This window comes from Arachis hypogaea, chromosome 17 (assembly GCF_003086295.3).
Source record: "Arachis hypogaea cultivar Tifrunner chromosome 17, arahy.Tifrunner.gnm2.J5K5, whole genome shotgun sequence".
NCBI classification, from domain to species: Eukaryota; Viridiplantae; Streptophyta; class Magnoliopsida; order Fabales; family Fabaceae; genus Arachis; species Arachis hypogaea.
In genome coordinates, this window is record NC_092052.1 from 129,595,953 (window position 1) to 129,618,154 (window position 22,202).

A 22,202-nucleotide genomic window follows, 5' to 3' on the forward strand; every position below is an offset into this window, starting at 1 on the left:
ATTAAATAAGATTCATTCTTTTATTTAAGGTAGTCTAAGTTCCCCGTCCACGACGCTAAAGCTAAAAAATGTTCCGAACTTAATTCCTTCCTTGTTCTATTATCTATCAATTAATACCTTTTAATGAAATATTAGAGACAATTTTAATAATTCTCTTGGCAGCAATTTAGAAATATTGGACTGTTTCCCATTGGAGTTATACGGATTTAATTTACAATGCTAAGATGGTGGAAATATTTAGTAAGCTTTAGGGGGATATTTACGACATCATCATCCCCAAGAAAGGTGGCTGGCAAGAATGAGTTGGTTGATTAAATATGATAAAGCTTTATCTTTTGTTTATAAAAAATAAAATTTCAAACATAGTTCACTAAATAAAAATATTTCATAAAGTATAACTATCTTGGATTTGCAGACTACGACACCCTTACTATTTTAAATAAGTAATTTAAAATTCTATTACTAAAATATAAATTAGAAGTTGTTTATTTGAATAAATTATGGATAAATTTAATTTAATTTAAATTGACTAATAATATATTTTTTTATTGTTTTATTGTTTTATGAGTTTATCTACAGGAACAGACTCTCACGGTGAGAAAGGAGGGCAATGATCCCCTAAATTTCAATTTTTTTTATATAAATTATATATAAAATTTAGTTCAATTCTCTTAAAAATTTTATTTTAGTCTTATTTTATTATAAAATAATTTTTAACTTCTCGTTGGAACTTCTGGTGAGAAGAGTCGTAAAATTTCTAAATTTTGAGATCAACCTAAAGAGAAAGAAAATCGATGAGGAGATTGAACATATAAATTCCAAAGTCGTAGGAAACGATGTAGAAGCCTTGGATCAAGTATACGCGCAAAATGTAGATACAAGCGATGATCAAAGAACCAATCCAGCGGCGAAACATGTGCCGTGTGGTCTTGTCGAAAAAATGTTGGTACTGCCGCAACACCACGAATTTCTATCACAATATGGTGCCATCCAATGAGAAAGAGTTGGCGGAAATGGAAGAGATCGACGACGGTAAGGGGTGCAAACAAGCATCATTATTCGGGTTGGAAGAGAACCTACTGCGGCAGTAAGGGGGCGGCGATGTCAAGACCTTTGCGACGACAACAATGATAGTTGCATTGAGAGGGATGAGGTGCAAAACGTATAATACATAAATGTATAACGGTACGTAATGGTTTAGGTGTTAATCCTAATGTTTTTAAATTTTAAAATTTGATAATAATTATTTAATTAATTAAAAATTTGATTTTCAATTTTAAATTTATCTTCTTCTTTTAAACTGTTGTTCACATTGTTCATTATATACATTGTTCTCCTATATTTTTTCATTTTCAAGTATCACAGATTGATCTAATCAATTATTTGAAATTCCTTTTCAATTTTTTAAAGTTTTAAAGAGAAATAATTTTAATTAATAATATCAAAAATATTATTTATACATCAAAATTAACTACTAATATATTTATATTAAATACATGTGTAATTTAATTTATTTTTAATGTATATTTATATTTTATTATATATTTTATATAAATAACTGACTTTGATAATTGATTTTAATATACATTTAACATAACTCTAATAATAATACATATTTAACCACATACCATATAAATACTCATGCCATGACAACTAGTCAACTATAAATTAAAATCTTATACGTCCAACGCATTTATAAGGGATTTGATCTTTTCAATATTTCATTTTGATTAATATTGTCAAGACTAATTTTTTATTGTACAATACTTTTTTTACATATTTCTTATTTTACTAAAAAGATATGCAATAAAAATTCACACTTAAAAATAATATTATTTGACAAGAAAATTAAAAGCGAAGAGAATCCATTTTTCAAAATTGAAATAAATTGAAACACGAGTTTGATTTGATTAGGATTGAGAATTTGGGCTAAAATTTTTATATATGAATAATTTTAATGTGAAATACAAAAATATTTGATGATTTTGGTGTTCTACAGGGTTGTGGTAGTAGCACAAAACGTCACTGACGTTTTGCAATAAATTTTTTTTTTAATCATCAAAGAACAAAACTTCACTGACGTTTTGTAATAAAAAATATTATTTTAATTATTAAAACAGAAAACGTCACTGACGTTTTGTTAGAAAAATATTATTTTAATTGAAGAAACACAAAACGTCATTAACGTTTTGTAAATGGCCATAGTTGTGTTTAACACACAATTTGGTTCATGACGAAGGATTTCACCTCTAGTGATACAATATTAAAAAGAAAAAGTTCTGAGAATTTGACCGAGACTTTTTTGGACTTTCAGCTAATCAAGGTTGACACGGTTAAGACCGAAGAAAAATAAAATTGTAGCCACACACCAAACATGAAGAGGCAAGAGTCTTGCACTCTCTTGCTTGCTTGCTAGTGTTCCAAGTCCAAACTCCAAAGGCCCTTTCTTTCACTCTCTCATCTCACATATATATACCCCCTCCCACCAACTCTCTCTTTTCTTCTTCACACTCTAAACCCTTCAAACCTTGTTTCTCTCTCTCAATTCTTTCTTGTTATTATTGTTCTCTCAGCTTACTTTAATAATGTCTCGCCTTGCTTTCTTCCTCCTCGCCGCCTTACTGGCTACCGTCTGTGTTGGTCAAGCCCCATCACAAGCACCCGCTCACGCTCCACGCGCCACCCCTAAAACCTCTCCGTCTCCCAAGGCTGCTCCTCCCACCGCCACCTCCACCGCTCCTTCACCTCAGCTCGCTTCCCCGCCGGCCTCAGCTCCCACCACCGCCTCTCCCACCGCCTCCCCTACCGAGTCACCTCCAGCTCCTCCAACCTCTCCCTCCGCCTCTCCCGGCGCCGCCACTGTCCCCACCGCAGCTAACGGCCCCTCCATTGGCCTTCCACCGGCTTCCGGCCCCGGTTCTTCCACTACTAAGAACGCCGCTCCACTCCGCACAGTCTCCGTCGCCGGATCTGTGGTCGCCGCTGCAGTTGTCATGCTTGTGATGTAGATCTGAAACCTTAGTTTCTGTGTATGGTTAGGGCATGGTTCTTCTTAGTGTTACTGTTATTCAGTTCGAGATTATGTTCAGTTCGATTTAGATACATTATTATTGGACATTAGTTTTTTTTTAAATATTTTTTTAGTATTTAATATTTTGATTATGATTTGTGTTTAGTCATGGACGTTGATGACAGTGATATGTTCGAGATCTTCTGTTTTAGGGTTTGAATGATTTGGATAGCTTCATTCACTTTAGACTATTATTATTATTATTATTAGCATTTTATTCATGGTGGATCGTCGTTATTATATATTATTCTATTATTTACATACCTAATTTAATTTGTGTTACCGATCTGTTCCGATGGTCGCAAATAAAATCCTTCATTATCGGAAGATAGAGAGATTTATTGTTTTTAGTATATAGGAGTGAGTGCGTGCGCGAGACACAGAGGATCTGATCTGAGTAAACAAAGGAAGAGGTAGCAACTAATGAAGAAAGGAAGCAACAAATTCTTGTCGTGTTTTGTGGCTCTGTTAACACGGGCCATCCACAGCTGGCTTTACCAATTTCCTTTTTCTTTCTTTTTTGTTAAATTTTGCTCTGCTTTTATTTTTTTATTTATTAATGCAAATTTTTTAGTGAACTTTTTTTAAAGTGTATGAGAGTGTTAATGAATTGGAAAAAAGAAGAGTTGGGCAAAAGGTGGGTCTTGAGATGCTGTTGGATGAAGGGAAAAGGTGGAACAGGTGTCACATGGAAACAACTGTTAAGGGCCTTGCTGTGTCACGGAAGCATGTGCTTTGCGACCGATACTAGAATAATATAAATATGAAATGATATGACTATTTTTTTTGCTCAGAATGGTTATGGCTTTTCTTTTTATCTATTTATTTGTGGAATTTTAAATGCACTTTACTCTCTTATTTTGTGGGTTGGAGATAGAAATAGCTAACTGCATAAGTAAGTTAGACCTAGGCACCTAGCCTTGGGAGTTAAAAAAGATACAAAACCAAATTAATTCCAAAATCAATTATATGGTTTGTCTAATACACAATTATTATATTCTAGTGGAATTTACTCCTTATTACTTGAATGGGTTGATTGGGAAAAGTAGTGTATCCTATGTTTTTAAAGCCCGGGTAGAAAATTTTATTTCCCAAGTCCGTGATTAAAATTCCCTTTAGGGTTAGGCATATACATGTGAGGGTAGTTGGAGTAGGAGAGAGATAAGAGGGGGAATCCTATGCGTGGAATTTGAAGAGCTTATATATAATATATTAGTGTTAATTATTTTGAACTACTTAGATAAATAAAAATAAACAATGCTATATAATTTTTTTTTCAGTAATTAATCAATAATATTTAAAAGTGGTAGGTAAAAGAATCATGTTAGATTGCTAAATTAAAGATATTGTAATGCTGGCTAAAAGTGTTAAGTCAATATAAATGGTTCTTATTTTCTTTTTTTATAAAAATTTTATTTTCCTTTTTCCTCATGACTTTTTGACTTCTTCTTTTTCATAATTATACTTCCGAAATAGAACCATGATCAACTTCTGCGAAATCAATCCATTAGTGGTGATGATGGGAATTGATGTTATCCAACATGAAATTGCAATATGAGCATCCCTTGGAATTTCAGCCACTTGGCTTTCTTCTTAACCTCATTTTCAAGGCTTGCATAGTTGGTGAATGGTGACGGTTTCTTTTGCTTTTCATTTCTTATTCTTTTTGATGTTGCTGCGTGACATGGTTGTGACTCGTGTTATTTGGTGGATGATTCTCTTAGAATTTCCACAGTTACAGACTCAGAAAAAAAAAAAAAAGGAAAAAGAAGAGCTTCCAGTTTCTTTGCATGTTGTCTCCTCCCCCTTCCCCCAGACCAAATAAATACCCATAATATGTCCTCAAGAATGAATAAATAAAATCTATTAATTTTACAAAATTTGTACTAACTCTAATGGTTTTACCATTTAAATCTTATTAAGATTTTCTGTTTTACGTTTTTTAATTTACTTTTTCAATTTCACGTAAAATTTCGATTTTCTCTATCTGACTTCTAACTAAGATTTGTTGAATTTATTTTCACCTTTTTTTAGCCACACCTTTTAATTAATGGCAAAATTTCATAACTACCAAATCCATCCAAATAATACCCACCGTAAAATTATCAAATACAAATTCTGTATCAGTTAAAATTTAAATAAACTAAGGATCCGTTTGGATAGGTTCATAAGTGACTTTTTTTTAACTTTTAACTTATGAAAAGGTGTAGTATTAATGTCTGGTACAATTTTCAAAACAAAATTACAACTTTCTAAAAAGTTATTTAGGTGTTTAAGGAGAAATTAAAAAAAATGTCTTCTCTCTTAATAAAAAGTTTTTTTATCACTTTTCTCTTAAAATAAGTACTTTTAGAACTAAAAAATCAAACACAAAATTACTTATTTATAAGCTACTTTTAATATAAGCATTTATTGTTTAAGCTATTTCTTCAAAAGTAACTTAATTAAGTTGTTTACCCAAACTGGGCTTAAGTCTTCGAGCTGCTATTATATTTTCTTGTAACTTCATCATCCTCCAAATGAGCTGCTATTATATTTAAGATGACTGCCATGCAAAAGCAGGGCAATCAAGGAATCTAATTTAATTTTAAGTATATAATATACATTAAAATTTGAGTATGCAAATAAATACACTATCAACTTATTAAGGTGGAAACCTGCATTCAAAGACAATTAGGATTATCTAATAAGTATTTAAACTAACAGGTCAACATGAATAGCTAGATAGCCAAATTGGTAAATAATGTCCTCTAAAATGTTAGGTAATGCTTATAAGATAAGAATTTATATATAATAAATAATAGTACTAACTACTAAGGAGTAATGTTCAATATACTAAACCAAAACTATAAACAAGAATAACAAACAAGACTTCCTACTATATATAACTATAACACTACAAGAACCTGAATAGATCACAATATAATCAGAGAATTAAACCAGAATAGATCAAACAAAAAACAGAATAACAATGAATAACACAAGAAAACAAGAAAGTAACCATGGAAAGCACTGCCTCTGACCTGGCTATAGATCTCTAAGCACTCACACACTCATACCATATTCAAAACACAGTATGAGATCAAAGAAACAATCAACACAACAATTGGAGTGACCCTACTCACTGAAGAAGATGCATTGGCTTTTGGTGTGGCTGTTGTTGAGGAAGGTGGTGAACCCTTCCCAGAAGAAGAAGAAGAAGAAGGAGTAGTGGATGATGATGATGATGATTTTCCATCCTTGACAGTAACTGCAAGCTTCATTCCACTAGAACAGTGTCCAGGAACACTACAAATGAAGTAATGTGTGCCTGAAGTCTTGAGAGGTATGGTGGTGGCGCCACTGCTATCTGTGCTAATGGAATTCCCTATGCTGCATGATTTGTAGTCGCTTTCTTTCACCTCGTCCACCGTGTGCCCGGATCCGTAGTTAAAAACTATCCCATATCAACAAAAATATTCATCAATATTATTATCAGCATTGTCTGATCATATCTGTGTCGAATTCACCTAAACTTTTGTTTATTAAAAAAAGGGCAATTTACGTATATAAATTGAATGGACGAATTGTTTACCCAAATGCAACAATACAGATTTCATTACGTATGTGTCCTGGAACAAGTTTATGTAATCCGTGGAACCCTCCCACATTTTACAAATTGTATATAAACCAGGAAAGCCTCCCACGTTTTATGAAGAAATCAAACTACAGGAAAATCGTGGTTCCCTACCACGGATTATGAAAAAGGGAGCTTGAGCATAAACCTTGTTTTGGTAAGAAACTAAGAACTATGCTCAAGCTCCCTTTTTCATAATCCGTGGCAGGGAACCACGATTTCCCTGTAGTTTGATTCCTTCATAAAACGTGGGACGTGGGAGGGTTCCACAGATTACATAAACTTGTTTCAGGACATATAAGTAATGAAATCTGTATTGTTGTATTTGGGTAAACAATTCGTCCATTCAATTTATATACGTAAATTGCCCTAAAAAAAATTATGCTTGAATATTGAAATTAAGAGAAACTATAGAGACATAAATTATACAAAAGCAAGTAAAATGTGTTTAATTATCTCTAAATAGTTGCTCAATTACAAACAAAAAAACAAAAGGACTTTTCTAGTTTTCTCCATAGTTCTTAGTTTCTTACCAAGGCTATCACCAACTACAAAGTTCTTGCCACTAGCCCAAGTGCTATAATCACCACCAGTGGCCCAACCTGAGGTATCTCCTACAGTGTAAACAGTTGCAATGGTTGGCAAGGCCATGTTCATTGCTAGAAAGAGTGCCAAAACCAATGCTTTAGAGAAAACCATTTTGAAGAGAAAGAAAAAATGACAAGGGAAGGAAAAAGTAAGGAAAACAGATTAAAGAGTTATGCTTTGGTTTTGATAATGCAGTTTGGGAAATGGGGTTTGGCTTTATATATAATTTTGGAAAAGGAAATTGGAGTTGTTAGAGTTTGGTCCCATTTTGTTCTGTTCTTGCATGAAGATGGCTTGAGTTACACTTCATACCTAATCACCAGAAAAAAAAAAGAAGTGGGGTCTTTTCACTTTTGTGTTCTTTCCTACTCCAAATTATTTGATGAGGTGAAAAGAGTAGTGGTTGATGGAATTATTATATTGAAAATTACAATGCCGTTGACAAAATATGTCAATAAGACTTCACTTTTAATTAACAGCTTAAGTAAGACGATGGGTGCTATAATGAACTGTTAATGATGAAAACTGAAGGGAATGTTAGTTTTATATCCCTCTCATTTCGCTGCCTAATATTCAATTCTATTGTCTTTTGTTTTATGGAAACATATGAAAAAAAATTTATGCTAGTACATTTTTTTAAATTCTCTTACTATTAGATTAGATAACATATGAGAAGTTTAGATTTGATGTTTGAAAATAACAAATTCTTGTATAAATATAAAATAATAAAAGTAGTATTTAAAATAGACATAAAAAAATGCGACTTGTAAAATTTTAAGGGAGCCACTCAGGTAAAGACGCCTAAAACGTCTTTTTTTAAAGATGTTTTTTAGTAATTAAAATTTAACATATATAATCAATTAAATCATGTTATTTTTGTCAAAATTAGGCTAGACAATTTGATTTAACCAAAAAAATAGTGAATTAAATCTTGAACTGATCTAAATTAATATTATTTTTTTTATAAAAAATGACTATAATATTCTTATTATATTATAGAGAATGATTAAAATATATATATATTTTTAAAAATTCTAAATCCTAACCCTATGATAGAAAAATAAAGGACTGAAATTTAGGATTCTCAAAATTAATATATATAATAGAATTATTTTAGTCATTTTTTATAATAGGGTATTATAGTCATTTTTTATAAAAAAAATAATATTAATTTAGACCAGTTTAAGATTTGATTAACTATTTTTCAGTCAGATCAATTTATTTAACCTAATTTTGACAAAAATAACACGATTTAATCGATTATATGTGTTAAATTTTAATTATTAAAAAACATCTTCATAAAAAAACGTTTTCAACGTCTTTATTTGAGTGACTCCCAAATTTTAAACCTAGAAAAGAACGAGTTTCTCTTCAATAAAGTGACGATAATGTTTGGTTATAATTACATCCAAATCATGTTTTGTTCACTTATAAAAGTTACTTGGCTAAGAAAAAGTAAGTCTAAATAATACAACTTAAAACACATGTTTCTAATTGTGAGACTATTCTATCCGATTATATAGTTGGAAAGGGTGTATGTATTGGGGTCCCTCAATATCATGCATAATTACATAACATGAATCATGATAATGAAGAATGATTACTTAGAACCTACTCATTGTGGTGCATATAGGAAAGTAGCTCTTAATAGAAAATATTGAATCCTTTACCATGAATCAACGACTTTCCAAATAATATTTGCCGTGCCATAGTGGTTTAACTCATAATTAACTAAACATTGTCATGTGCATGAAGGATATAATTGCGTAGTTCTTTGTTATTATCCTTAAAATATGCATTAATCTTCTTTTGAACATGTACGTGGACGGAGGAGATCTTCCTTCCCTTGATGTGAACCATTTTGAGGAAAAATAAAAAAATCATAAAACTAGTAATCACATTATGAGTAAAATAATATATATTTAAAAAACAAAATACAAATATAACAATATTTATGAGAAAGACCGAGGAAGTGGAGAAAAGGTTCGAGTATCATTTGGCAAAAGCTTAGTCCTTTTCTAAGATCCCTTTAGAGGTAAGTAAATAGAAGACAGCAGAGAAAAAATGTGGCTAACGCGGCAATTTCCTTGGAGTTTAGGGAAAAATGTGACATACGAAATATTTGATCCTAACTGCATACCAAACACAATAACACGATTGAAACAACCAGCCCAGGCCTCATCTTGTTCATTAAAAAGCATATATATTATATCATTCCATTTGTGTAACAGAGAATAAAGTTTATATTGTTGAGGTTGTTGGGTCCCCTGCTTTCTGGCCAACTACTACAGTGGTTCTAGAATCTAGATGTATGTCATGGGAACAGTCATCAGTCAAGGAAACAATGCTTGAATAGAAGCATAACATTACATAGCCCCAAATTAAATTAAGCTTAGGGTAAAACCAATTTCACATATAACATGGTTTTTGCATATACTAGAGTGAAGTTGCTAGCAGATCAATGTCTTAGATTGTTTCCCAACCACCCAGAATCCCCAAAACGATTAGGCTAGACTTATGAAGGAAAAGAAGATATATTTCATCCCTTGTGTCACTTTTGCAGAGTGTATACCATGTTATTACTAATTTTGTAAATTTTAATGCATAACATATAATGGATGGTACTGGAAAGCAATCATAATTAAAGGTTAAATATAATGCACTTGCAACCAGAAAAGGTTTTAAGTAACTGAATAACATAATACTACAAATAATAGCTTTTACAACTATGCTGAAGAGCACAAAAATGCACAAGAAACTTCGAGTGAGATTCTTCACGAAGAAGCAATACATAATGATTAATTAGACACATTGACATCTCAATGTAGAAGGGGATGCATTAGCAGCAAGCCACAGAACACACCTATGTACTTATTTATATATTGAGCATGTCAATCTACATTTATGTTCTGAGTTTTTGTCTTCCCCTTCTTTAAATAGTCTTCTTCTGAGTCTCCCCAAATGTTACAGAAGAAATGTTTACATAGACCACATTCATAACCAAAAGAATGGACGCATTGCAAAATGTATCACTAATACTGATATGTTTGTTGCTGTTTGAAGGTATTTCCAACAAATGTTTACATCGGGCAATGAAGATATCTTGATTCGACAGAGATGCAAATGACTCGTTCATTTACGATGACAATCCATTCATGAATATGCTTACACCTCTTGGTTTCTTGTATCCCTTGAACCTCTAGTCTATAAAGGTGTAAGTAAACCACTTGTAAACGACTTTAAATCAATCAAGATTTAGCATGAGCTGAAAGAATGAGCAAACAAGGGAATACCATCACTCACAATATTGATATCTTGCAGGGACACCATGGTATCAATCAGCCTTGTCAGCTTCTTCACCATTCAACTCAGAAGCCGTATCTTCGGATGTTTCACTCTCCTTTGCTCGTTCTTTAACAAATTGCCTACCACGAGCTACCCTGATTGGTCTTCCCATAAAGATCTGCATAAGAACAAATATTTCCCACAACACTCCAATTAAAACGAGTTCAAGAATCAAGACGATAACTAAAAAAAATCACAAGAATGAGCACTACCAATATTCAGAATCCTAATTCAAGTAAATAAAGTGAAGTACAAAACCTTGAGAGTTACCTTTCCTTGGAACTCATTAAGTGCTGAATCAGCTTGTTTCTTGGATTTGAAGGCCACAAAACCATAGCCAGATGACCTTCTAGGGTTATCATGAAATATAACTGCTGCAGAAACAATGCTACCACTTCCATCATCAAAAAATTCCTTGAGATCTTTAGACCTTGCTTCATAGTGCAAGTTTGCAACAAACAAGTTAAATGTCACAGGCTTTGGTTTCACGGGTGGTGGAGTTTTCTTCTTCTTTATATGAGCGTAATTGAGTTTTAATATCCGGCCATCAAACTCCTAAACAGTAATCAGAGAAAAGAAACGTACATCAAGTAAAGGTCTCTTAAAAGATAAAACAGCAAATGCAAATTCTAAAGTAAATTCAATGACTAAACATAAACTATGTTAATTGAAGAACTCCCTGCTCATACCAAAGTGTTTGTAAGTTTTGGTTTTAGGGGGAATGGAAAGGGAAGGGAAGGGATTGGAGTGTAAGATGAACTAGACTAAACACCTGAAGCCCTTCCAATCTCTTTCTTCCCCTCCTTCAATCTTCATAACCAACAAACACTGGCTGCAAGTCATTTAGTTATCTTATCCCACCAAAACTAAATGAGTAGTAATAGCTATGAAGCACGGACATGAGACACGACACAACAGGACACACGGTCGTGCTAATGTCAACTTTTGTTAGACAGAAGGACATGTGTGTGTGTGCGTATAGAATTTTTTATATAGATTATAATATGTTGATATTTTATTGATACTAAAGTGCAAACCTTTTTTTAATGTTTTTTTTTAATTATATAAAGCAGTTTAGATAATTTTTTTGGCTATATGAATACTTATTTTTCTTTAACTTACCACTCCATAACCATAATAACCCTATGATGATAAGCACAAATGAGTTTCATAATAATTAGCCACACAAACATTTCTGTATCTGAAATTTTCAACCAAATCATAGCTTAAACGAAATGAACTGTATCTAACTCTGGTTCATGGAAAAACATTACCAAACCAAACAATAAAAATTTGAAAAGAGAAGAGTGTAAAGGGCATAGCAGCTGCTTACATACGATTCGAGATTCTGGAGAGCGGCACGAGCCTCTTCTGGTGAACTCATTTCCACAAATGCCAAACCCCTGTTCTTCGTCTTGTTATACATTGAGAGCTTAAAGAACACAACACACACACACACCATAAAAATAAGCATAAAACACTCCTCCATCACACCCTAAATAGAGAAAAGGGAGAAGAAATCAAACCTCAACTTGGAGCACTTTTCCATATCTCTCGAACAAAGAACGAATGTCTTCAGGGGTGCTTGTCCATGGCACGTTCTGGGCGAGCAACCTCGTCTGGGAAACCTCTTGCGCTGCATGTTCGTCGGTGGAGACACTAGGTGCTGCTTCAGCCTCAGCCTGAGCCTGTTGGGAAAATCTGAGAGTGAAATTAGGGTTTTGTTTGGTTGTGAGGAGTGTTGGGGTGTGATGAGGAAGTGATAATTGCAGGGGTTGAAAGGAAGAGAATGGATTGATGGTGGTGATGGAATGGATGTGAATGTTGGAGGATGATGAGAAAGAATGGTTGTGCGTAGAGAGGTGAGTCGTTGAAGGAATGCAAAGACTAGAGAGTAGCGCCATTACTACTCACTCACCAATGCCAGGGAAACTGGAAAGATAAGGGGTTTTGCTTTTTCCCAACCATCATTTTTATTTGCTCACAATGCTTCACTGCAATATATTCATATTTGATTAAATTATTTTATTTTATTTAATATTTATAATTTTATGTATAAAATATTTATTGTTATTTAATTATTTTAATAACAATTACAAAATCCAAAATAAAATTTTATATTGTTGAATTATTTTTTTGTTGTCTTTTATTTTTTTCAAATTCTTGAATACTGTATATCTTATATATCATTATTATGAATAACCTCATTTTTTTTTTGGATGGGGACTCGGACCAACAGCCTAGCCCGGATCTAGAACAGAAGATCCATTCCCCAAACAAAAAGAGAGGAAAAATATTGGAGACAAAGGTCTAGGTTTAAATAGCTGAGATGGGAAGATAAAAACACGGCATTTTTTCATGCTACAACCATTCAGAGAAGGGATAGAAATAGAGTTGAAAGGTTGAAGAACAGGAGAATGGATTCATAGAGAAACAAATATTTTAAATTTAATCGAAAATCACTTTAGAGAGCTGTTCACTACGGTGGGAAGAAGAAATTTTGAAAAGTGCATTAAAGGAATACCAAGAAAGGTTACAGATGATATGAATGAAGAACTAAACAAGGAGATAAATATGCAAGAAATTAAGGAGGCCGTGTTTAGCATGAGAAGCTTAAAGGCCCCAGGACCAGATGGTTTAAATGGTTTATTTTATCAGAAATATTGGCATATTATTCAAAAGGATGTTTTAGCAGTGGTGTAAGATGGGACAATTCCAGAAGATATTAATGAAATCACAGTGATTCTCATACCTAAGGTGGATAATCCAAAAAATTTGAATCATCTCAGACCGATAAGTTGTTGCAATTTTATTTATAAGATAATATATAGGATTTTAGTAATCAGGCTAAAAAGGATTTTGGATATTATTGTGTCCCCAATTCAAAGTGCTTTTGTGGGAGGGAGAATGATATAGGATAATATCGTTATTGTCCAAGAAGCGTTTCATAAAATTATAAAAAAAGGAAGAGAGGGGATGGAGGATTTAGCAATAAAATTGGATATGAATAAGGCATATGATAGGCTTGAATGAGACTTTTTGAAAGAGGTATTAAAGACCTTTGGATTTTGTTAAAAATGGGTGAAGATGATTATGAGTTGTGTTACAGGAGCTAATTACAGGTTTAAAGTGAATGGAAAACTAACAAAAAAAACTAAACCACAGAGGGGTTTAAGGTAAGGGGATCTGCTTTTACCCTATTTGTTCATTATTGCAGCTGAAGTATTTACTATCTTGATAAATAAAGCAGAGAGAGAAGGAGATATTACTGGTATGAAATTATCTCCAAATGTTTCGAATTTAACCCGTCTTTTGTTTGCTGATGATTGCATCATTTTCTCGAAAGCTAGAGAAGAGGATATGTATCAACTTATTCAAATCTTAAATGCTTACACAGAAGCCTCCGGTCAAAGAATAAATTTGGATAAATCTGGAATAATATTTGGGAATCAAGTTTCTATAAATATAAGAGTACAGATTGAAGAAATTCTTGGAATATCTACTTGGGATAATCCAGAAAAATATTTGGGCCTACTTGCGAAATGGGGAAGATCTAAGATAAAAGCGCTAGAATGAATAGAGGAAAAGGTTAATAAGAAAATTGAGGGATGGAAAGAGAAACTCCTTAATCAAGTTGGGAAAGAAATCCTAATTAAAGCAGTGATTCAAGTTATACCGTCATACGTCATGAATGTGGTAAAGCTGCCAAAGAGTTTTTGCAAGAGATTAGAAAGCAAAATAGCAAAAATTTGGTGGGATGGATCAGGGAAAGAAAGAGGAACACATTGGATATGTTGAAAAAGAATGACTAATAGTAAGAAGGATGGAGGGATGGGATTCAAAAATTTAGAGAATTAAAATATGGCATATTTGGCTAAGTAGGCTTGGAGACTTGTAAAGAATCCTGAGGCAATATGGGCAAAAAATTTAAAAGAAATATATTTTTTGGATGAAAATTTTTGGGAGGCAAAGGCAAAAAATGGAGACTCTTGGGTTTTGAGAAATTTAGTGGAAGGAACAGACTTTATTAGAAGGAATGGAAGATGGAGCATTGGAGATGGAAGTAATATTGATATATGAAAAGACAATTAGATTATTGAATGTGGGAGTTTAAAGATTTACCGGGATGATAGAATATCATTGGTTAAAGACTTATTGGTGAAAGGGGGAGGATGAAATGAAGAGTTATTACGACAGGTGTTTCCCCCTAATATAAAAGAAAAGATCCTAAGCATACCTATAAGTCTCTTCAATAAGGAAGATGGCTTCTTCTGGCCACACAGATTAGATGAAAATTATACTATAAAATCAGGATATTACATTACCAAATATGAAGAGAGAGTTGGTGAGGATAATTGAACATCTTCTAGTGATAATATAAAGAAAATATGGAGTGAGATATGAAAGATGCAAATACCAAATAAAATAAAGCTGTTCTTATGGAAGGCCTCACACAATATTATTGCAGTTAATTATAATCTTTGAAAAAGAAAAATTACTAACAGTCCAATATGGAGGATATGCAGGGATGGTGAAGAATCAGTGGAGCATGCTATCCTATTATGTCCATGGACAAGACCTACTTAGTTCAGAGCACAAATTCAGGCAATACCGGTGAATAATTCAATTCGAACATTTGCTCAATGGATGCTAAAAATAATCAACAAAATAAAACAGGAAGGCAGAGAAATGCAGGAACAACGGATAGGAAGTTTAGGATTCATGTGCTGGGCTATTTGGAAACAAAGGAATAATCATATTTTTCAAGGAAAAGAAATCAGTCCAAACAGAACAATTCAAGCAGCAAAGGTAATGCAAATTAAATTTTTATCGGCAATCGAACAGGTAAAAATGAAGCACAAAAGAGCAGAAAATAGGAGGATGAGAAACGTTACCTGGAGGGCTCCACCAAATGATTGGTTGAAAATCAATATGGATGCAAGCTTCAGAAAATCTAATAAGAAGGGAGCAACTGCAACAGTTCTTAGAGATTGGCAAGGAAAATTTATCACAAGATCAGCAACAGAAATCAAGGCTTTCTCCAGTCTTGAAGCTGAAGCATTAGCACTCAGGGAAGCATTGATAATGGCAAAAAATCTGCAGTTGAAAAAAGTTTTACTAGAGTCAGATAATTTAAAATTAATACAATCAATAAAGTCAAAATCTCATATAGGCGAAATACTAGCTTATTTAAAGGACATAGTACATCTTTTGAAAGATTTACCAGATGCCGGGATAATCTGGACTCCAAGGGAGGGAAATCATTTAGCGCATCTCATAGCAACACAAAGAGCAGCAGGTACACTTTCAAGCAATTGGTCAGTGAGATTACCAGTGATAATTGAAACCCAATTGAGAAGAGAAGCAGAGAAAGTTAGAAGAATTGGAGGAAGACCTATACATCACGAAGGTGCAATCGAGCAAAATAAAAACCGGGTTTTAACAGTACCCAATCAGGTGGTCATTGAAGTCAGGGAAGGAACCGGAGGGGGGTAGCGGACAGAGGAGCAACATGTGTTTAAACCAGAAGACAGTCACAAACTGGTACAAAATTAAAAAAGACAGAAATACGGCAAGAAAAACGAGAAAGACAATCAACTTACCTTTCAAGCTTAATCCGAAACAAGGATTATACATCGGAATCGAGCAATTTAGTAGAGAGGAACTCCCAGTGAGAAATTGTGGGTTCCTTCACCCTTTGCAACAGAGCTTCTATCAAGGGCGCTGCCAGCGGAGGAGACCTGAACAAACCGGCACAATCATCCAAGCATCGAATTCAGATCTCAAAAAAAAAAAGAAAAAAAAAAGAAGATGTTGAAGAGAAGAAGACCGGTATGAAAAGGAGGTCATGGGTGCATTGTTTTTCAACTTCACTACTTTCAACTTCCACAGGAATTAAGTTATTAAAGTCTAACTATCTATGTAAAAAAGGGGATCTGAATTTGGGGTGGGTGGGTTGTTGGGTTTGGGTAAGGTTGAAGGGCTTAGCCCAAGACCAAAAAAAAAAAAGACCCAAAACCCACCCACGCTCCCCACCCCCTTTGCGCGAGAGACTTGGTGGCCATCGCAGCAGCTTCAACACTTCAGCATTGTGACGCAGTGAACGGAACTTGAAGCACTAGTGACATCGTTGAAGGTCGTTCGTCTCTAGTCCATCACCCCAACAGTCTCGTCTTCTTAGCACCAGCCATACTGCATCTTCAACGCCGTCATCGACAACCCCCGTCTTCCAGCAGCGGCAGTGCACATCTTGTTAACTCACCGTCTCTTTAACCGCAGTCACTTCGTCTACAACGCCTCATCACATCCTTCCAGTTGCGTTCATTCCCTTCGGTGTAGTTGTCCGCACATGCATCAGACACAACCTCGTCATTCTACCAATAACACAATCTCAAAACCCTAGATTAATGTCAATGAGCCCACCTTTGCAAACTCCTCCATCAATGCAGCAACCCTCCTAGCCCCCTCTACCTCATCTCCAAGCTTTGCCTCTGTTATCCGCACTGTGACCTAGAGCATCGAGTTGTCCTCCACAGCAACCTAATTAGAACTCCTCAGCTCCCAAATAGCTTCTGTCGTCAGTCACGATCTGTTTGCCAATCTTGAGATGGCAAAATGATCCTTTCGGAGAATGTTTCTGATGGACAATGGCTTAAACATGATCCAATTCTAGTGGAGAGTACCTGACCTGTGAACTTCACCACTTCATGCGCTAATGAGTTTGCTTCTCTGGGCACCCAAGTGAAGCCACAATTTGGAATGCCTCTTACTAAATACAATATGTCTTCTAGTATAACTTGAATTTCTGCAATTGATGCATGTGATTTTAGTGCTAAATGAGTATTTGATTATCTGAATCTATGATAACTTTCTCCATTTGAAAATTTTGTGACATAATTAAAGCTGCCCTAACCGCTAATGCCTCCGCAGCTAATGGCGAAGTGGCGACTATTGTGGAGTTAATTCCTGAGAGAAGGGTTTCGTTATGGTCTCTAAATACCACTGTAGTAGCTCCTGCAGAGTGTGCTTCAACAAACGCTGCATCAACATTGCATTTGATCCATCCTACCAGTGGCGGTCTCCAGGTAATCCTGCTGCCTGTTCTTCTTGCATTAGTTGAATTCTTTGTTGGTTCCTCTGTCATTTCTGCAAATTCTAGTTCCATTAGTTTAGCTTTGCAAATCACCGTTATAGGATTAGGATTAGTCTTCTGATATACTGCTTTCTTGCTTTTCACACCTCCCAAACTAGAAAACCAACCTTACTGCTGCAAAGATCATAGTTAGCCCCTGTATTCAGCTTCATTTTTCCTAGAAGATCCATCATCCACTTTCTAAAAGAAAAAACTGTTAGCGTCGTAGGGTAGCATTGAATTTGGGCTCCATACCAAGCTGCCCTTGTCCAGGGACATAGCAGCAAAGCATGCTCAGTGGTCTCTGATTCCTGCAAACAAATAGGACATATAGTTATTCTTTTATTAAAAAGATTTCCAAAAACAGGTAATATGTTATGCGAAGCTCGCCATAAAAAGGTTATGATTTTTTGAGGAACTCTTAATTTCTAAATCTCCTGCCACAAATACTTTAAGTCTTCATTGGTAGATGGGCTATTATTATTACCGAAGCTCCTTTCATTCCTAGCAACATGATATCCCGTCTTGATAGTGTAATTGCCATCCATTCTGAAAGGCCAGCTAAATCTATCCTCCCTTCCAAAAATACTTACTGGGGTTCTAATGATTTTATCGACCGAAGTTCCATCAAAATACATCTTTAACTTATCCATATTCCACCCCTCTCCCTCAACAACTAGATCCTTCACAAACTTAATATCAAGATTTCTAACCACAAGATTCTTATCCATGTTCATTATCCACTTATCTTCCAGGATTCTAGCTCTCTCTCCATTCCCTGTCAACCATCTTCTATTTCTCAAAAGAAAATCCCTACTATGTACAATACTTTTTCACATCCATGATGCTGCCCTTCCTGCCTTAGCATCTTCAAAATCCTCCTTTGGAAAGTAAATAGCTTTTAGTACCTGAACCCAAATTGCTTTAGGATTTTCCAAAATTCTCCACGCTTGTTTTGCCAAATGTGCTATATTCTGACTATATAAATCTTTAAACCCAATATCTCCATCCTTTTTACTGGCACATATCTTATCCCAACTCTTCCAATGGATACCTCTTTCCTTACCTGAAGACGCCCACCAAAATTTGGCTATTCTCTTACTAAGCCGTTGACAAAACCCTTTAGGAAAAAGAACCACATTCATAGTATAGGCAGTCTTGAACTATTGATTTGATGAGGACCTCCTTCCCAGATTGATTAAGGAGTTTTTGTTTCCAACCTCCTAGCTTATCCACCACTCTGTCCTCAATCCAACTGAGAGCTCTATTCTTTGATCTTCCCTAGTGAGCCAAAAACTCAAGATACTTACCTGGTTTATCCTAAGCTGACAAACCCAAAATCTCTTCTATTTCTACTCTATTCCTAATAGGAATCTGGTTTCCAAACGTGATCCCAAACTTGTCCAAGTTAATTCTCTGTCCTGAGGCTTCGGTGTACATGTTCAAAATAGTAACGAGCTGATAAATTTCCTCCTCACTATCTTTTGAAAAAATTATACAATCATCCGCAAAAAGGAGGTGTGAAATAGCTGGTGCAGTAGGGACGATTTTAACTCCCGAAATTCTGTCCTCTTCTCTAGCCTTATCCATAAGGATGGTGAAAACCTCAGCCGCTATGATAAAAAGGTACGGCGATAGGGGATCCTCCTGCCTAAGTCCCCTCTGCGGCTCAATGGTCGTCGACAAAAGTCCATTAATCTTAATCTTATCCAATGCGGGTTAAACCCAAATGTCCTTAGAGTTGCTTCTAGGAATGACCACTCCATCCTATCATAAGCTTTATTCATATCAATCTTAATGGCTAAGTTCTTGAAAGCATTCGTCCCTTTTCTATTCAAATCATGGAACATTTCCTCCACTATTACCAAGTTATCTTGAATCAGGCGTCCTCCCACAAAAGCACTTTGAATAGGGGATATGATCTTATTTATTATTTTTCTAAGCCTAATAACCAACACCCTAGAAATAATTTATAAATAAAGTTGCAGCAACTAATCGGCTTAAGCTGATTAAGAGTTTCTGAGTGATTAGTCTTAGGAACCAAAACTATAAAAGTTTTCCCAAAGCTGCTTGGTAAATTCCCGTCATAAAAAAACTCTTAACAACATCACATACCTCTTTAACAATAGTTGTCCAGTACTTTTGAAAGAAGAGACTATTTAGACCGTTTGGTCCTGGTGCCTTAAGACTTTCCAGACTGAAAGTAGTCTCTTTGATTTTCTTATTAGTAACCTCCTCCATGAGCTCCCCATTCATATCCTCAGTCAATTTAACAGGAATATGGCTTATGCAAATATTCATATCTAAATTCTCTGAAACTTTAAAAAGATTCTGAAAGTGACCTGCTACAAGCTTGAGAATATCCCTTTTCCCACGCACCCAATTTTCTGTAGAATCCTTTAATTTCTCTATCATATTTCTATCTCTTTTTTGGATGGTAGAGGTATGAAAGAAGGATGTATTATTGTCCCCATATTTAAGAATAAATTATTGTGTGTGCACAAGAATTAAGAATAAAAACGAGTGAGCAACAAGTATAAAAGAGTGTGTGTGTGTGTATAATAGTGAGGTGTGTGTATTTGTCAGAAGGTGAGTGTGTGTAACTAAAGTGAATTGGTGAGTGTAATACATTTTTAGTGAGTGCATGTGTTATTTTATACACATATAAAAGTGTGTTATAATTTTTTTCTTATAATTAAAAATTTGTAATTTTTCACATAGTCATAATATTTTTAAAATTGTCTACAGATAAATTATTGTGATCAGTTTCATCCCCTTTCTCATCTTTAAATTTTAGTTGCATTATTCTGTTTGTCCTATTACTCTGGCACCCAATAACATTGATTGCATGATCTTTTAGGGAACAGAAAAAGTACAAGAATCCTGATAAATATAGCAGTTGGTGGCGTCCGCCTGTTGAGGAGGTTGAGGAACTGACCTTTCACCAGAAATAAAGTCTTATTTTGAATCTTCACCAATGATCCTTGTTTGAACATCTACATTTTTTGTGTTAAATTACCTTGGAGGTGCTTGCAAAATTAGCAACTCATTTCACCAAAGTTCATTCCAGGCAGTGTGTGGATGAGGTTGAACTGGCTGAACATGTTGTTGGCTTGACAGGCAGCCTGGCATCTTGTCAATTTAGGTGCTTTATCAGTTTATCCTATTGTTCTTTAGAAATACAGTTACACGCACCCCTTCTTCTTTTCCACCCCAAACACCCCCCAAAAAAAGAGGAATTAAAATGCTGGTTATTTGTTGATTTAACTGCAGAAAGAAGTTAACTCGATTATCTGTGAGTGCAAATGGAGCCTTTGTTCCAAAGGACAATGTTGATCGTAATGTAATAAAGAAATCGTTGTGGTGAGTGATTTTTACATCTTTTTACAGTGCTAAGAACCTCATCTTAGTAACTACATGATAATCATTCAGTTATATTATCATGTTCATCACTTTGGCTTCTATGAATAGGTTAAAACTTAAAAGCTTTGGAAGTCCTTGTTAAGCGTTTTTATGGATCCAAGCAAATCAGTATGTTTCGTTTGTTGTCCTTTTTTTATTTTGGAAATGTTTAGTAATCAAAGAAAATCAGCCAAAAACAACCATAACTTGCCTTATTTAGCATTCATTAATTGTTGCGACAATTAATTAATGCTAAATAAGGCAAGTTCTGGTTGTATTTTTTGTCTACCTAGCATTACCCAAAAGATTAGAAAGCTCTATTACGCTTTATGATTGACGCGAAAAGAAACCAGCCATTAGAATTCTATACACTCTCTTTGAACAAACCTCTCACCTAATCTTCTATCGCCGCCAACCAGATTTTCTACTGTCAAGTCTTTAAGTAAAAATTCCTTCTCATGCTCCTGTCACAATACAAGTCTCGCATTTTCATACTAAAACACGTATAAATAGAAAGGGTAATGCTAGGTAGACTAATAATTAAGGGCAAGCATAAGGTTTTGCTGTTTTTTTGCATAAAACAATCAAAACACACACATAAAAAATGCAACGTCAACATTAACTCAACTGACAAAAGTACCAAAACAACCACAACATAAGCAAGAATGAAAATACTGACCCAATTTGGATAAACATTTTAATTAAACTTCTTTTAAAAAAATAGCTTAAACAACAAAGGCAACTATTCCAATGAAAATGTCAAAAACATCTTTTTATGATGATCTTTGTTTAAAAAGTGTAATTTATTTGTTTGGCCACACTTTAAATAAAAGTCCCACTTTTATAACATATGAAAATCAAGCCCTGAAAATCAAGCCCACAATTTATCATCCAATGGTTAAAATGAAATATCTTCACATGGTGACAATGATAAAATCTTCATTGGAGTAGCCACCAACAATAAATGGTTCTATTAAAAGTAACTTATAAATAAGTTATTTTATATTTAGATTTTTATTTCTAAAAGTATTTATTTTATAGAAATGTGA

At 34.3% G+C, this 22,202-nt stretch overlaps 4 protein-coding genes and 1 long non-coding RNA gene across 7 annotated transcripts; 3 read left to right on the forward strand and 2 right to left on the reverse strand.

Moving 5' to 3' along the window:
- The first annotated feature begins 2,307 nt into the window (after window positions 1-2,307).
- On the forward strand, window positions 2,308-3,291 carry LOC112764811 (uncharacterized). The gene has a single exon (XM_025810603.3). It carries the CDS (start codon window positions 2,586-2,588, stop codon window positions 3,006-3,008), a length of 423 nt encoding a protein of 140 aa, XP_025666388.1. The 5' UTR covers window positions 2,308-2,585; the 3' UTR covers window positions 3,009-3,291.
- Window positions 3,292-5,828: 2,537 nt separating this feature from the next.
- Window positions 5,829-7,693, reverse strand: LOC112764675 (blue copper protein). Its single transcript, XM_025810392.3, has 2 exons — window positions 7,220-7,693; window positions 5,829-6,506 (listed from the first exon to the last, which is right to left on the reverse strand). The coding sequence occupies exons 1-2, from the start codon at window positions 7,383-7,385 to the stop codon at window positions 6,124-6,126; spliced, it is 549 nt and encodes a 182-aa protein (XP_025666177.1). The 5' UTR covers window positions 7,386-7,693; the 3' UTR covers window positions 5,829-6,123.
- A 2,258-nt stretch (window positions 7,694-9,951) lies between these two features.
- LOC112764674 (28 kDa ribonucleoprotein, chloroplastic) lies at window positions 9,952-12,641 on the reverse strand. Of its 3 annotated transcripts, none has more exons than XM_025810390.3 (5): window positions 12,146-12,641; window positions 11,953-12,051; window positions 10,890-11,174; window positions 10,578-10,737; window positions 9,952-10,478 (listed from the first exon to the last, which is right to left on the reverse strand). In XM_025810390.3, exons 1-4 carry the CDS (start codon window positions 12,521-12,523, stop codon window positions 10,609-10,611), a joined length of 891 nt encoding a protein of 296 aa, XP_025666175.1. In that variant the 5' UTR covers window positions 12,524-12,641; the 3' UTR covers window positions 9,952-10,478; window positions 10,578-10,608. The 3 variants fall into 3 exon arrangements, with proteins under 3 accessions (XP_025666175.1, XP_025666176.1, XP_025666174.1); XM_025810391.3 differs by having other exon boundaries at window positions 10,568-10,737; window positions 12,146-12,620; XM_025810389.3 differs by having other exon boundaries at window positions 9,952-10,737; window positions 12,146-12,622.
- Window positions 12,642-15,470: 2,829 nt separating this feature from the next.
- LOC112763952 (uncharacterized) lies at window positions 15,471-16,115 on the forward strand. The gene has a single exon (XM_025809487.1). The coding sequence runs from the start codon at window positions 15,471-15,473 to the stop codon at window positions 16,113-16,115; it is 645 nt and encodes a 214-aa protein (XP_025665272.1).
- A 4,480-nt stretch (window positions 16,116-20,595) lies between these two features.
- LOC140180878 (uncharacterized) lies at window positions 20,596-21,139 on the forward strand. The gene is made up of 3 exons (XR_011874968.1): window positions 20,596-20,675; window positions 20,778-20,896; window positions 21,025-21,139. It is a non-coding gene; the product is annotated as an uncharacterized lncRNA (long non-coding RNA).
- The last annotated feature ends 1,063 nt before the right edge of the window (window positions 21,140-22,202 follow it).